The 17,025-nt window shown below is 41.2% G+C and overlaps 1 protein-coding gene across 3 annotated transcripts in view; it reads left to right on the forward strand.

Moving 5' to 3' along the window:
• FXR1 (FMR1 autosomal homolog 1) overlaps positions 1-17,025 on the forward strand; it is a 70,885-nt gene that overhangs the window by 24,823 nt on the left and 29,037 nt on the right. For all 3 annotated transcript variants that reach the window (XM_053306512.1, XM_053306514.1, XM_053306513.1), the window contains exons 4-8: positions 9,859-9,930; positions 10,799-10,947; positions 11,877-11,970; positions 15,482-15,598; positions 15,706-15,876. In XM_053306512.1, the coding sequence (XP_053162487.1) occupies positions 9,859-9,930; positions 10,799-10,947; positions 11,877-11,970; positions 15,482-15,598; positions 15,706-15,876 (603 nt within the window). The remainder of the gene's footprint in view (positions 1-9,858; positions 9,931-10,798; positions 10,948-11,876; positions 11,971-15,481; positions 15,599-15,705; positions 15,877-17,025) is intronic.

Here is a 17,025-nt window from a genome sequence, read left to right on the forward strand (position 1 = left end):
TATGTCCGTCCCCCTTCTCCCAGCATGCTCAGGTATTCCCATGGATATAAGAGGCTTGTCCTACTTGGAGGCCTTCAGGAGAGCTTTAAAGACCCTTCTTTTTAGCCTGGCTTTTAATGATATCCAGTCATAATGCTATCTAGTTTTACCACGTAGAGATGCATGTTTTGGGCAGTATAGAAACGATAGATAAATAATTGTATTTTTAATCTGTTTTTAATTTTAATTGTTATGTAATTTTGATTTCAGTGTAAACTTCAATGAGCCACTTTAGGAAGGGCGGGGTATAAAATAAAATATGCTCTTGGATTATTAACTGAATCCTCAGTGTGGACCCCGTGGAGAAACATTTTAAATGCAAGAGTAAAAGAGGCTATAGAAAATAATGTTAAGAAAGAAAGGTGGAGAAAGAGAAGGTATTATGCCTATACCAAAACGCCCACATAAATTTATGCGTGCACACAAAATTGTGAATGGTTATGTGAACTGTGTAATATTAGTACCAATAATGGCTGACATGCAGTGCAGCCATATTCATTCATTCATTCATCACAATGAATAAATATAAACTACCTAACACACAATGCCATGGTAGTATACAGCAATTAAAAATAAAATATTATTTTATTAATCTAGCAGTATTAAAAATAGATTTAACAGAAGGACTGAGAAAACAAGTGTGTCCTAAGCAATTTGAAGGCAGCCAGAGATGAAGCAGCTCTAAAGTTGACAGGGGGAACATTCCAAAGCCCTGGGGCAGCCACAGAGAAGGCCTGATTCTGCATTGTCATCAAATGAGCCATTGGCAGTTGTAACTGAACTTGGTGGCATTCGTGACAGAGAAGGTGCTCTTTTAAATACCCTGGACCCAAACTGTTGAGAGTTTTATAAGAGGAGGAGAGCTGGTCTTGTTGTAGCAACCATGACTTGTCCCCTTAGCTAAGCAGGGTCTACACTGGTTGCATTTGAATGAGACATTAGAAGTGTGAGCACTGTAAGATATTCTCCTCAGGGCATGGAGCTGCTCTGGGAAGAGCAGAAGGTTCCATGTTCCCTCCCTGGCTTTTCCAAAATAGGGCTAAGAGATTTCTGCCTGCAACCTTGGAGAAGCTGCTGTCTGTCTGTAAAGATGATACTGAGCTAGGTAGACCAGTGGTCTGGCTCAGTGTATGGCGGCTTCCTATGTTCCTATAGGTAATAACCAGCACTTTGTATTTTGCTCATAACATATTGGTAGCCAGTGGAGCTCTTTTAAAATCTGTGTGTTATGGTCTCTTCGAGTCACCCCAGAGGCCAATCTGGCTGCTGCATTCTGCACCAGTTGTAGTTTCTGGACTATGTACAAAGGCAGCCCCATGTACAGTGTATTACAGAAGTCTAGCCTGGAAGTTACTAGCACATGTACCACTGTTTTGAGGTAGTGTACATCCAGATATGGGCATAGTTGGTGTATCATTGAAGCTGATAAAAAGCACTCCTGGCCACTGCCTCAGTCTGGGAAACTATTTATATTTCATTTCATTTCATTTCATATCCTGCTCTTCCTCCAGGGAGCCCAAAGCGGTGTACTACATACTTGAGTTTCTCCTCACAACAACCCTGTGAAGTAGGTTAGGCTGAGAGAAAAGTGACTGGCCCAGGGTCACCCAGCAAGTATTTTGGCTGAATGGGGATTTGAACTCGGGTCTCCCCGGTCCTAGTCCAGCACTCTAACCACTACATCACGCTGGGTCCAGGAGTACTCCCAAATTATGTATCTGTTTTTTTCTGGGGGACTATAACCCCATACAGAACAGGCAGATCTAAACCATCGTTCAAGTTCAACCCCCCACAATCTGACCTCCATCTTATCTGGATTCCTAGAGATTTGGGTATGGGCAGTATAAAAATTTATTAAATAAATACATTCAGTCTTAGCTTGTTATCCCTCATCCAGCCCATTACCACTTCTAAGCAGGCATCTAGAGAAGTTATGCCATTTCCTGATGGATATGGAGAAATAGATTTGCGTGCTGTCAGCATATTGCTAACACCCTGCACCAGATCCCCTGATGATATCTCCCAGTGGCTTCATGTCGATGTTAAAAAGCATTGGAAACAGTATGGAACCTTGCAAAACTCCATATAGTAGCCCTCGCTTTGAAGAGCAGCAGTTTCCAAGAGACACCATCTGGAATCTGTCTGATAGTTATTTATTTATTTAACATTTCTTGTATACTGCCTCCTCCAAAGACTCCAAAGGCGGTGAACAATAACAATAGCAATAATTTTAAAAAATAAATTAAAGGGCGAAAGCCTGGCCAAAAAAAAGTCTTAAGAAGGGCCGTAAAAGCCACTAAGGAGGGGTCTGAATGAATCAGGGGGATGGGGAGGGTGTTCCAAAGAAGAGGGGTGGCCACAGAGAACAGTAAAACAGTGCCACCTAGTTCCAGCTCCCTAAGGCAACTCAGCAGGATACCATAGTCAGTGGTATTGAAAGCCGCCAAGAGATCCAAAAGAACCAGCAGTCTCACGCCCTCTGTTAATACCTAACTGGATATCATCTGTCAGGTTGACCAAGGCAGTGTCAAGCTCATAGTCCACCCGAAAGCTATTTTGAAATGGGTCTAGATCAGGGGTGCACAACAAACATGATGTCTTGGCCGAGATGCATTTTTCGTGCATTATTACATTAAAATTAACAGTATTACTGAAAACAAATATTAGCTACTTGTGAATCTCTCGCCTCCCCACATCAAGGGACCCACAGTTTTAACCAAGGACAGCAGCTGGAAAATAGGCCCTGCCCCTGCTCAGTCAGCATGCCAGTCCAAACAAATGCTTCCTAAGTGGCTTTCAGGCTTCAACCCTAGGCATTCCTACTGGGAGTAAGCCTTACTGGGTACACTGTGAGATGTATTTCCGAGTAAACATGCAGTTTCCAGAGGCAGTTCCCCCACCCACCCCAGAGAAGAGGGATCAAGCCAAGAATATTGCTCCTGCTGTTGTTGCAGGATATTTCTACTGGGGGGCCAGCAAAAAAGTCCCTGCAGGCCGAATCTAGCCCTAGGCCTTACGTTGTGCAGGCCTGGTCTAGATATTCAGTTTTCTCCAAGACTGTATGGAGTTGAAAGGCCATCACCCACTCAGTCACCTTGCCAAGCCATGGCAGATTAGAGATAGATCTGTAGTTACCTAACTCTGGTGTCCAGTGGAGGTTTTTTCAAGTATGGTCTAATGATAGTCTCCTTAAGAAAAGGAGGCACCATCCACTCCCTCAGAGAAGCATTTATAATATTTCCCAGACCCCCTCCATTATTGGATGCCATGAGCCAAGTTGGGCAAGGGTCAAGAGAGCAGGTGGTAGGACACACAGTTGGAAGTAGCTTGTTCACATCCTCAAACACAAACTGAAAGTACTCAGTCTAATCCCACAAGATAAGTTGCTGGATATCTGCATAACAGAGATATCTGCCATAACTGTAGAATCCAGTTTGGCCCAAATACGAGATATTTTATCTGCCAAAAAATCATTAAATGCAATACAGTAGGGACAGAGGGCTTGTACTAGCGCTCTCACAAGCCTAGACAACTCTTCTGGACGGGAACTTGTGGACACAATGTAGGCAGCAAAGAACTGCTTCTTTGCTGCATGTGTTGCCAGAGTATAGATTTTCAGGTATACTCTATGTTGTAATTTGTTAGATTTGTTGATTGTGTCTATTGCTCTAGTGAGTTTGTTTGCACCAGGGCATCGACAGAATCATCAGCAGAGCCAACTCTAAACCCTTCCAAGGGCGGATCAGTAAACTGGCTGTGTGCGTGTCTTGGCTTGAAGCCCAGTATGGGCAGAGGGGGAAGTCAATTATGCTTCTCTCCCTTCTTCACAGAACCCCTTTACTCTCCAAAGAATATGTGTCCTTGCTATATTAATAGTATTATAATAGTACTATATTAATAGTATTGGTATTTAGGTACAGCTTATTCTGTTAAGAATTCAAGTAACGAAACTAAAGTTCTTATTTTATTATATTGGTTTTTATTATAATAAAATAAGAACTTTAGTTTGTTACTTGAATTCTTCTTAACCGAATAAGATGTACCTGGATATTACTACCATGTCCACAATATCATTTTAATAACCTGATTAAAATAATTTGGAATAGGCATTTGTCATTAATGACTAGTGTGAATCTGTATTTGTATGTCACACTAATCTCAACATTTCATAGTGGTGATACCTGTATAATTAGGATTATTTTATAGCTAGGGTTTTACTTTCATGGTATGTACATACAACTGTTGTAGCTATATGAGTGCAAATGGGTGAAGTGATTAAATATCAAGGTTCAATTTTTCTTTTGAATTTGTTTAGAATTAAGATGTACTTCTGTTCATGTTTGGAAGTGACATTGGTAAATTACAGTTAGATCTTCTCCGCTCTTGATATGTTTATTAAATCTGCCATTTGAATGACATTAAATAGAAAATTTCAGTGTAAATGAAGAATGATTGGTGAAAAAAGTATTGCCTTGTGCTCTTTACTCAGAGAATCGATGAGCTACTTAAAGAGAAGCAATTTGTAAAACCAGAGTTTGACCATCCATGGCATTGGCACAGAAGGCAAATTTATCCTTCAATAACATGTTTTCTTATTTTTTAAACTAAAAACAATACACATATTCTGAAGTGCGTAATTGTATAAAGATAGCTCCCATATTTACCTGAATTGTGTGTGTGTGTGTGTGGTTCAGAACTACCTACACTCCACTGTACCTAATTTAGTGTGGGCAAACATTTGGGCTGCAGGGCCACAAATTTGAAAGAATTTGAGTGGTGGACTGCTGCCGCTGATCCCATCATTGTCCCCTGCTGCCTGGTGGTGCCACCACTGCCGCCGCTGCTTCTTTCTGCTGCCTCCTATTGCCTAGCGTTGGAAGTAGCCACCCACAGCCAGAACCCTCTCCTCCTCTTCTGCCACTGCTGCCTTTTGCCTGCACAGCTGCTTCTGTAGCAGCTGGCTAAGGCTGCCATGGTGTGCTGGAAGGATGCCAGCATGCAAGTGGCATCATTACAACGTACCAGAGCAATTAGATGCCTAGATGTTCAGGCAAAAGGCAGCAGAGGAGGAGGAAGCAAGGCCACAGGGCCAGGTGGAGGCGGCCAGGCAATGTGGACTTGAGGAAAAGGGCCCCAGGCCATAATTTGTCCACCTCTGATCTAGTTCTAGATCACACTCTTGATGACTAGAGTTTGTCTGAGTTTATTTTATCTGAGTTATAATGGCATAGGCTATATTAAAATATATGCCCCCTCATGGACATCTGGGTATGGGACAGACACTCTTAAGTGGATGGGGAGGAAAGGCATGCTCTCACTCCCCACTAAGGAACAGGCATTTTCTAATTAAGTCCATTTGCACCCGTTCTGTGCTCAGAATTCTGCTCTTGTTTTCAGTATTTTGTATATGCAGTTCACGTGTTTTCATCTTATTGCATGCTATAACTGGCCCTATCCACCCCCAGCACAGTATCTCCAGTGACTGTTGCTGGTGTCTATCTGATGTTGCTTTTTAGATTGTGAGCCCTTTGGGGATAGAGATCCATCTTCTTCATTTATTATTTCTCTGTGTAAACAGCCCTGAGCCATTTTTGGACGGGCAGTATCGAAATCTAATAAATAAATAAAATTGCTGCAAATCCAAACATACTTAAAAGGGAATAATAGGATCCATTTATTTATTTAGTACATTTCTATACCACCCATACAAAAAAGTCCCTGGGTGGTTCACAATATAAAACCAATTAAAACATTAACATAATTAAAACAATTTAAAATACAATAAAAACTCTAAAGCGAAGCTTTAAAACTATAAACTCAAAGCCTGACTAAACAGGTATGTTTTCAGCTCCTCCTTAAAAACATCCAGAGAAGGGAAAACTAATTTAGTTAGGAAGTACCGGAGCAACCCTAGAAAAGGCCCAGTTTTGAGTTGTCTCCAACCGAGCTGGTGGTTATCTCTGTAGGACTTATTCTAAGTAGTAATCTTAGAATCAGGGTGTAATTAAATTTTTATCCTAATAGTATCATGGTATATTCTGTTAAAGCACTAGATTTAAAGGGATAGTTCACCCTATTTACTTTGTCCATATTCATGTATTGGTTGTTATATGTTCTTGCATAGAGGCATTTTGCCTCAGTCTGCAACAATAATATTTGTGTAGGATCTGTTTGCTTAATTTTGATCTGACTTACCAAGAGCCTGTTTGTTCACTGGGGAGAAACGGGAATCATTTCATAATGCATGTGTAACTGTTGCACTGCTTCATAAGGCTCTATGCAGCGTCACAAGCATGCAATTAAGCAGTGTTCATCCACATGCATGTGGCTTCCTACTGCTGAAGTGGCTTTTTAGACGAGCGTGTCTGTAGTTTGCTAACAAATATGGAAAGCTTGTAATTTGAAGCTTTGTGTCTTATCTGTCATCAGGTTTTTGGCTAGTAGTGCTATTTATTGTTAAATTTATGCATTGTTAATTTCAAGGAGGTTTACAAAACATTTAAAACAATATAAGATGATAATAGCAATAGCAATAGCACTTACATTTATATACCGCTCTATAGCCAGAGCTCTCTATAGCCAGAGCTCTCTAAGCAGTTTACAATGATTTTAGCATATTGCCCCCAACATTCTGGGTACTCATTTTACCGACCTCGGAAGGATGGAAGGCTGAGTCAACCTTGAGCCCCTGGTCAGGATTGAACTTGTAACCTTCTGGTTACAGGGCGGCAGTTTTACCACTGCTCCACCAGGGGATAAAACAGATAAATAATCAAAATATTAAATTGGAATACATGAGAATACATGAGAACCTTGTTAATCATGGGTTCAGCACCCACAGTTTTGCATATCTGCATTCGGGTAATGAACAGTTGGTCTTGGTAAACGTGAAACCAAAATGGGTGGGGGGGAGGGTTAAACCCGCGTATCTGTGGGTAGGGGTGGCCAGAAATGACCACAGAGGCTGCCATTTTGTTCCCCCTCCCCGGTGTTCTAGGGCTACTTAACCCATTTTCCAGACATTTTTCTGACCTGCAGGAATCTCGCCCCTGGATTTACATTGCCCCAATTACTCAGTATTTTCAGTTTCCATATCCGCAGTAGTAGCAGAGAGCAGAACCCCCATGAATACAGTTACCCTGTAAAAAAAATACAAATCTAACTAAAAGTTTAGAAAAAATACACAATAGGTCCACAAAATACAGAGCAGCAGCAACAAAAACACCACTCATATAAAAAGCCTGAGTAAAAAGCCAATATTTCACTTTTTTTCTAAAAACTATGAAAGACTGAGGAGTGGATGCCCACTGGGAGAGTATTCCAAAGTCTGGGGGGGGGGGAAATTGAGGAGGGCCTGTCCTGTGTGTATGACAGCAGAATCTCCTTCATTGTCAGTGCGTGGAACAGAACCCCCTCCAATGACCTCATCAGTTATATAAATTACTAGAATTGCTATAAACTAATTGCCATATATAGTAAATTGCTATAAATTACTAGAATTGAAAGCTATTAATGGGGCTTCTAAATGTAGAAATTTGATAGTGCTATAAACATAGGTTTTTGATAATTGTGCAATACCCACAAGTTCTGTTGGGTAGAGTTTGAGAGTCATTTCATAATTTCTCCCTTGAAGTAGGTGGTCACGACTCACATAAGGTTAACTTCCCCCACTTTGCTCCCATAGACAGGAAATTTCAGGTAGCTGAAAGTCCATCCCCTTCTCCCAGCATGCTCTGGTCTAGTTCCCCAGTTCCTTCCTGTCTTTGCTCCTAGTAAGATAGACCTTCTGGGGCTACTGTCTTTATTGTGTTGGTCTTAGAATTGAAGACAGGTGCATTGAATTTGGCATATATTTGGTATTATCTCTTTATGTATTCTGTTAACAGTTTTATTAAAGTTTTTTAATAGAATAAATACTACGGCTGTAAGATAAGCAATCAGTGATAACTTAGTGGCAAAAGTATGTACTATGGCTAGCAGAGTATGTCATGAATCTATAATTGGGTGAACTGAGGAATGATAAACTACTGAATTTAAGTGGTATCTGTGAATAATCTGTTTAAATTTATTCTGTCATTATTTCTGAGACGCAAGTTCTTTGCTGTTATACTGCTGGTACATATTATATCATTATGGTCTATATTCTCTTGTTACATATCTTCCAGCACTATGTATTACCACTATGTAATATTACATCTGGTAAAATATTGTAATAAAGGATTTACTTACTTGCTTACTAGGGCTGTTCAGTTGTATTGATCTGATAATAGGCATATTGGTGCAATATTCTTTTTGGGTATTGTTGGATTTCTTATCTAGCAAAACCAGCTTGGCAGCTTCAAGAGACTTTCTCCCCAATTTAGATTCTCCCCAAGGTACAATGCACTATCAGGTGGGCATTGACCTGATATTTTGCTGCTAATTGTTTATTGGAAGCCTGCTTGGAGAGGCAGTCTTTCCAGGTCGACTCCAAGCTGGTTTTTAAGGACTGCACCCTTCAAAATTGGAGGTGGGGCAGCTAAGGTAACCCCCCAGGAAGCACTCACTGGCCCAGTGTGTGCTTCCTGGGGAGTTATCGGCCTCCACCCCCTGGTTGTGGGGGTGCAGTCCTTTAAATTCAGGCTTAGAACTGACTTGCAAAGACTTTCTCTCCTAGCTGGCTTCCAAAAAGGAATATCGGTAAAATATTAAGTCAATTCCCAACCAATAACGATACTGATAGTATAGGAGAGGCCATATTGGCCTCCCAAGTATATATGTTCTTTGCAGATCATAATCTGATTGGCATTGATCCAATGTTTCTGGTGGTGCAGAAATATTGTAGTACAGTAATTTAGTACTCATATAGTAGTACAGTAAGCCGTTTATGATTTCGCCCAACCAGTGTTCCCTCTAACAAGTATTCCCAGATGTTGTTCACTACAACTCCCAGCATTCCCAGTTGCAGTGGCCTTTGGCTGGGGATCTGGGAATTGTAGTCAACATCTGGGAATTCCTGTTAGAGGGAACACTGCACCCAACCCTTACTACTAAGGAAGAGTAGAAGAAAAACAAATTATGAGGAGGAAAGGGGATGAGGCATTTGCCTTTGTCATCTGTGAAACATTCCAGAAATGGAGACCTGATCTCAAAATTTTCTAATCTTCTTCGAGAGGAGAACTGGTCTTGTGGTAGCAAGCATGACTTGTCCCCTTAGCTATGCAGTGTCCACCCTGGTTGCATATGAAAGGGAGATGATGTGTGAGCATTGTAAGATATTCCCCTCGGGGGATGGAGCTGCTCTGAGAAGAGCAGGTTTCAAGTTCCCTCCCTAGCTTCTCCAAGATAGGGCTGAGAGAGATTCCTGCCTTCAACCTTAGAGAAGCCACTGTCAGTCTGTGAAGACATACTGAGCTAGAAAGACCAATGGTCTGACTCTGTATATGGCAGCTTTCTATGTTCCTGTGTAATCTTTAGGACTTCTCATATGTAGCCCATAACCATGAATGAGTTGATAACCTATTTCCTGATTAGCCCCATCAAGTATCTTTTTCAAATTGATAACAGGCAAAAATTCTATTTTGTTGAATAAAAATGTCCTCCAAAATGTTAGAGGAATAGAAACACTATTCGGGTAAAAATAAAGTTTTAGATTGCTTTTTAAAATTAAAATGTAATATTAATATATTTATCAGTTACAAATAGAGAATCATGCTTTCAGTAGACATAATATTGTAGGTATTTCTGCATGAAACTTGATTGGAATGAATGAGGTTGGCACAGGAGAAAATAAATTAAAGCTTGCTCAGGATTGCTTAAATGTATGTGATGTATTTTCAGGTTTACTCAAGGGCAAATGATCAAGAGCCTTGTGGATGGTGGCTAGCAAAAGTTCGAATGATGAAGGGGGAGGTAAGTAGGGGTTTACTTGGATCGCGGAAACATTTTGTGAAGAGCCACATCTAAAGTGTGAAATCTACGCTATGTGCAGTGTCTTGTAAACAAGAAGGGGCATTCCCAATTCACACTGCACAAGACTAGTAACCTGGAAAAATCTAGCAGACAGAGAACACTTATGTGCTTAACTAATGAAGCAGATTGGAGTGTGTGGAGAGCTGGTCTTGTGGTAGCAAGCATGCATTGTCTCTTGCTAAGCAGGGTCCACCCTGGTTTGTATTTGAATGGGAGACTACATGTATGACCACTGTATGATATTCCCCTTAGGGGATGGGGCTGCTCTGGGAAGAGTATCTGCATGCTTGCATGCAGAAACTTCCAGTTTCCCTTCCTGGCATTTCCAGATAGGGCTGAGGGAGACTCCTGCTTGTAACTTTGGAGAAGCTGCTACAAGTCTGAGTACACAGTTCTGACCTAGATGAGCCAATGGTCTGACTCAGTATATGGCAGCTTCCTATATTCCAGAAGTGTGGGGGAAGGATGATTCAGATGTTAATTTTGTCTGAATGTTCTTCATATGACTAGATCATCTCATTTCCTTTTCCACTAGAATACATTCATTAGGAAAATAAAACCTGGGTGCCTCTTTACATAGTTCAATTATATATTGACCTCCTTTATATAGGGGTTCAAAACCCTAGTGTAAGCATGGGTTTCAGGTTCCCATGCTACACATAATGAGAGGTGAGCCTGGAACCAATATTCTGAGGTGGAGTGAAGTGTTGATATAAGAATTTCTATACATTATTGTAGGTCACAGTCATTTGCACAGTTATTAGCCACTTAGAATTTCAAAAAACATTAAATGAACCCTTCTCCTCAGTTCTATGTCATTGAGTATGCTGCTTGTGACGCCACTTATAATGAAATAGTCACATTTGAACGACTTCGGCCTGTGAATCAAAATAAGCCTGTTAACAAGAACACCTTCTTCAAGTGTGCAGTTGAGGTTCCTGAAGATCTGAGAGAGGCGTGAGTAACTAAAACCTTGTTATATTAGTATCTTGTATTTTAAAACAACTTGCTTTCTCTGAATAGCACAATGTGGATTAAAAAAAACCACCACCATCTGAAGCCTGTGACAGATGAATGTTTGAGTTTGTTTTTCTGAAAGTATAGTAACACAGAAAAGGGAATGGTTAGCAATAAGCAGGGTTTTCTTAGCAGCAGGGAGAGGTGGGTGAGGACTCTAAAAGGTTGTGAGGCCAGGTCTGGGATGTGGCAAAAGACAGTAATCACTGAGAAGCATGGAAAGGAAGAGATGAGATGGAGGCCCAGCTAGGAATGGTTTACTCATTTGCAGTGGAAGAATTTCATCTTAAATTGATGGCCCCATAGCCTTTGGTTCAGTGGAGAAAGAAATGTAGTCAGGCTTCTGAACTCTTAACATCCAAGAAATGGTAGTGGGCAATTATAATATGTTCACCATGGTATTAAAATTCCTTAAGCTAGCTTTGCATATTGGTCCAAAAAAATGGGACATACAAAACAGTCCAGGTTTTTTTAATGCTGTACAAGCTTTTTTGTGAGCCCTCAGCAGAATTGTCAGCACTCTGTATTTATGTGTAAACACTAAAGTAAACACTTTAGTAAACACTTACTAAAATAAGTGTGTTGGAAAAGAACAAACTGTATTTATCATATATGTTACCTTCCTTTCCTCGGTCTTCTCTGGGAAAGAGTGTGAGTTTCAGCACTCTTCCATCATTTAAGGTTGGTTCAGTAAAAGGCATCATTTTGCCTATTTGTGGCACCCATTTGTGCAGAGGGAACTAAGTTAGAATTTTTGGCTTAGGAGTGTCTTCAGATACTGCAATATCTTCAGTTTTGTACAGCAGCTGCTCCTGTCTTATTGATGATACTGCCCGCTGAATTAATTTATTATATATTTATTCCTCTAGGTGTTCTAGTGAAAGTGCCCATAAGGATTTTAAGAAAGCTGTAGGAGCCTGCAGAATTTTTTACCAGGCTGAAACAGCTCAATTAATAGTACTGGTAAGAGATATTTTCTCTTTGTTTCAGTTGTGTGAGTTCTGTCTTGCTTCTCTGCTAATAAGATATGCTTCCCATTTGATTCAGTGTGCAAATATATGGGCAGGGGCGTAACTACTATTAGGCAAGGGGAGGCGGCTGCCTGGGGGTGCACACTGAATCCATTTCTCTTGCCAGGATCATTGTTGAAGTGTCTGCCCATTTTGAAAGTGTGTACTTAAGTTTGTGGACCAGGAATAGACTGGGACTTTAGTCGATGTACTGATCACCCCACTACCCAGTGTTGCTTACAGAGCTCTAATTGAGATGACGGGCTTGGGCTTGGAGTCTCCCAGGTTTGTAGTGCTGCGGGACTTCAGTGCACACTTCGGGATCAATTTGTCTGGGACTGCTCAGGAGTTTATAGCAGACATGACAACTGTGGGCCTATCCCAAGTGGTGTCGGGACTGATGCAAGTTGCTGGTCATACACTTGATCTGGTCTTTTACTTTGATCTGGATGCTGTTCTGTGGATGGGGCTCGTGTGATTTCCCCATTGTCATGGACAGATCACCATCTGGTTGAGGTTGGACTTATAACTGTGTCCCACCTCCACAGGGGTGAGGGGCCTATTAAAATGATTCGCCCGAGAAGGATATTGGATCCAGTAGGATTCCAAGAAGCTTTGGAAGGATTTAGTGTTGGCTCTGCTGGTGATCCTGTTGATGCCCTGGTGGAGAATAGGAGCAGCAAACTCACCAGGGCAGTAGACATGATCGCTCCTAACCTTTCTCTCCAAGCCACTCCAAAACTGTCCCTATGGTATATGGAAGAACTTTGGTGGCTGAAGTGGCAAGGTAGATGCCTGGAGTGCAAGTGGAAAAAGACTCGACTTGAATTCAACAGATTGCAACATAGAGTGCATTTGAAGCCCTATGCTCAGGCAATACTTGTGGCAAAGAAGTGATTATTTTCAGCCCGAATTGCATCTGCAAACTCCAGCTGAGTTGTTTAGGGTTGTGAGAGGGTAGTACATTCCCCTTGCTCCCTTGAATCAGAATTTGGAACCATTGATTACCTGCTGTGATATTTTGAATGAATTATTTGTGGATAAAATATCTCTTATTCGGGCTAACATTGACTCAGAACCCCCAATTACTGCAGTGTCTGATGCGGAGGTCCAGCAGCTCTTAGGTAGTTAGGCTGGATCTGTTTCAGTTTGTGACTCCTGTTGATGTGGACAAGCTGCTTGGAACGGTGAGGCCTCCCACCTGTCCTACATGGCTTATACTGTCTGGCAGTGGGGTTGTTGTAGAAGGCCTAGTAGATATTATAAATGCATCTCTGAGGGAGGGCAGGATGTCTTAAGGAGGCAATCATTAGACCTCTTTTGAAGAAGCCTGCACTGGATCCCTTAAAGTTAAACAACTATAGGCCTGTCTCCAATCTTCCACGTTTGGGCAAGGTAATTAAGAGGGTGGTGGCCTCCCAGCTCCAGGCAGAGGAAACTGGTCATCAAGACGTATTTCAAACTTGCTTCTGGCTGGTCTATGGGGTGGACACTGCCTTGGTTGACCTGATGGTCTCCAACAGAGGGGTATGGCTCTGTTGGTCATTTTGGATCTCTCAGTGGCTCTCGTTACTATCGGCCATAGTATAGTATCGGCTCTCGTTACTATCGGCCATCCTTCTGGAGCATCTGAGGGGTTTGGCAGTGGGAGGCATTGCTTTGCAGTGGTTCTGCTCCTACCTCTTGAGCATAACCTCACTCAATGCCTGCATGGAGGTAGTGATGGACTAGATGAGGCATAACAAACTGAGACTGAACTTAGATAAGACAGAGGTACTTATTATGTGAGGTTGGAACTCGGCAGACAATTTTGATCTGCCAGTTCAGGATGTGGTCACACTTCCCTAGAAGGAACAGGTATGCTGTCTGGGGGTGCTACTGGATCCAAACCTCTCCTTAGTGTTCCAGGTTGAGATTGTGGCTAGAGTTGTTTTTTATCAGCTTTGGCTGGTACACGAGCGGCATCTGTTTCTTGAGATAAGTGACTTCAGAACAGTGGTACATATGTTGGTGACCTTCAGACATGACTACTGCAATGTGCTCTATGTGGAGCAGAAACTGCAGTTGGTACAGAATGCGGCATCCAGATTGGTCTATGCAGTGGCATAACTAGGGAAGAGGAGCCCTGTGTTCACCCCTCTCCCAGGTGGCCCCTCGGAGTGAGGGAGATAATGAAGAAGATAGGGAGGGAAGTAGCTGGTGGGCACTCGGGAGTTGTTTTTATTTATTACATTTATATTCTGCTCTTTTTCCAAGGAGCTCAGAGTGATGTAAATGCTTATTTTTATCCTCACAACAATCCTGTGTGAGGTAGGTTAGCCTGAGAGATACATGACTGGCCCAGAGTCACCCAGTGAGTTTCATGGTTGAATGGGGATTCAAACTCAGGTCTTCCCGTTCCTAGTCCAACACTCTAACCACTACGCTATGCTGGCTCTCTGGTGGGGCCTGGGTTTTTTGAACCCATCTGCTCAATTATAGCTACACCTCTGGGTCATCTTGGAGAGACCATATTACTCCCCTATTGAAAGAACTACACAGTCTTCCAATAAGTTTCCAGGGAAAATACAAGGTGCTGGTTATAACTTATAAAGCCATAAACAGCTTAAGGGAAAAAAAGTATGCCATCGAGTCAGTGTCAACTGCTGGTGACCACAGAGCCCTGTGGTTTTCTTTTGGTAAAATACAGGAGGGGTTTACTATTGCCATCTCCCGCACAGTATGAGATGATGCCTTTCAGCATCTTTCTATATTGCTGCTGCCCATAGTCTGGGAAACATACCAGCAGGGATTCGAACCGGCAACCTCAAGTCACTTCCCCACAGCGCCATTAGGTGGCTGAAACATCTTTGGCCTAGGTATTTATGAGAATGTTGTCTTTGCTATGATCCCTGTTACCCATTGAAATAATCTGGAGAGGTTCAGCTGCAGTTGCCACCAGCTCAACTGGTGGCTATGCAGGAATAAGCTGTCTTTTTTCCTGTCCTGAGACTCTGGAATGCACTCCCTGCTGAAATGAGATCCTCTCCATTTCTAACAACTTTTAAAAAGTCTTTAAAGACTTGTTTTTTCACCCAAGCTTTTTAATTTGACTGTGGTTTTAAATTGTGTTAAGGTTTTCATTTCTAATACATGTTGTTGTAAACTGCCCAGAGATGGAAGTTTGGGGCAGTCTACAAATTTGAAAAATAAATAAAAATAAATCCCTTTTGCCATTGAAGCAATATGGGTCTTAGCTGCCTAATTCAGTTACAAGATTTGTTAAGTCCTGATGTATGTGGTGATTACATTTCAAAAAATTGCTCATATATATATATTTTTCCCCATTGGATAGTAGACTCTGTAATACTTTTCTGAAACATGTTAGAATTTACTTCAAGTCTAATATTGGGTATTATTGGTAGGCTCTTTTGCTATATATTACCTTGCAAAATGGAAATACTCTTTGTATTGCTTTTTTTCAGTCTGCCAGTGAGGCAACAGTGAAAAGAGTAAATATACTTAGTGACATGCATTTGCGTAGCATTCGAACCAAGTTGATGCTCATGTCAAGAAATGAAGAAGCCACAAAGCATTTAGAAGTAAGTTGTTCTTATAATTGCTTTTTTCTGATTCAAGTTGTGATATTAACTGTTCTCATGTGTGAAGTCCTCGTTGCAGTAAACAAATTATTTTGCTTCCTACTTAGTGCACGAAACAACTTGCAGCAGCATTTCATGAGGAATTTGTTGTCAGAGAAGATTTAATGGGACTTGCAATAGGAACACATGGTAGTAACATACAGCAAGCCAGAAAGGTTCCAGGAGTTACTGCAATTGAGCTTGAGGAAGATACTGGTACTTTCAGAATCTATGGAGAGGTAACAAGAAAAGGCATTCTCTCTCTGCTGTAGTTGTATGCTATTGCAATTTTTTTAATTTGTTGCCTTGACTTCTGAATCTGACATGGGTTGAATGCACACGTTTTAGCTGCTATCATGGAGACAGCATTTGCTCCTTTGCTGGAAGGGGTGGCATTCTGGTGCCCTCATAGTGCAAGACATATTGCTACCCCTCTTATTCTCCATTGAGCTTTACTTTTAACCTGTGTGCAGAAATCAGTATGATGAGATGCAATCACTGTGCGCCCCCCCCCCCATTTTGTATTCTCCATGTGGAAGCTTGCACGTGTTGTTTTATGGTTATGCCTACCTATTTCTGTGTATTTAATTACTCTGCTGGATTTTGGAACTGTGTGTTCCGGTCAGGAAATTTTCTCCAGTAGCTGGTAGGATAACCAGCCCCCATCTAAGTGGGTAGAAGAGATAATTATGACCTGTCTGAGAAATTGAATATACTTCCTACTTTAGGGCTGGATAGATGTCTAATGGGCTTGCCTCTGTAGACTGAAGACTCAAGTACCTCATCGCTTTCTGATATAAGAAAAGAAAACACCAGCAATGGATGGTTGAGGGGTGTGGGTGAGAGAAACACGCACAATTTTGATAAAAATGGAATGGGTACAGAGTTTGATTTTTAAAATGAAACATGTATGTGAATTTTTCCCACTTCTATCTTTATACTAGGCTGTTGACCTCCCATCTTGCATTTGCTGATATTAAAGGTCTACTTTAGATACTTTTTCACTGATATGTTTCACAGCTTTTAGAAAGAGTGTAAAATCTTGGCTTTTTGCCCAGGCTTTTATTTGATTGTCTCTGCTGCTGCTCTCTGTACTCTGTATTGCTTTTATGCATTTGTTGTAAATTTTAAATCAGATTTGTTTTATATTTTTGGCTTAATATTTTAATTGTGTCTTTTTTACAATCTTGTTTTTAAATCTTGCTGTAAACCGCCTTGAGATTGTTTGAATGAAAGGTGATATATCAATTTAACAATCAGTCAATCAATCAATCAGTGACTAGATCTTGGGCAGCATCCAGACTAAGTCTCATTGAAACTAATGGTGCTTAATTTGGTACAATTGTGTCTTAACTTGTTGTGTTGATTTCATTGGTGCATAGTCAAGA

This window comes from Hemicordylus capensis, chromosome 3, assembly GCF_027244095.1.
Source record: "Hemicordylus capensis ecotype Gifberg chromosome 3, rHemCap1.1.pri, whole genome shotgun sequence".
NCBI classification, from domain to species: domain Eukaryota; kingdom Metazoa; phylum Chordata; class Lepidosauria; order Squamata; family Cordylidae; genus Hemicordylus; species Hemicordylus capensis.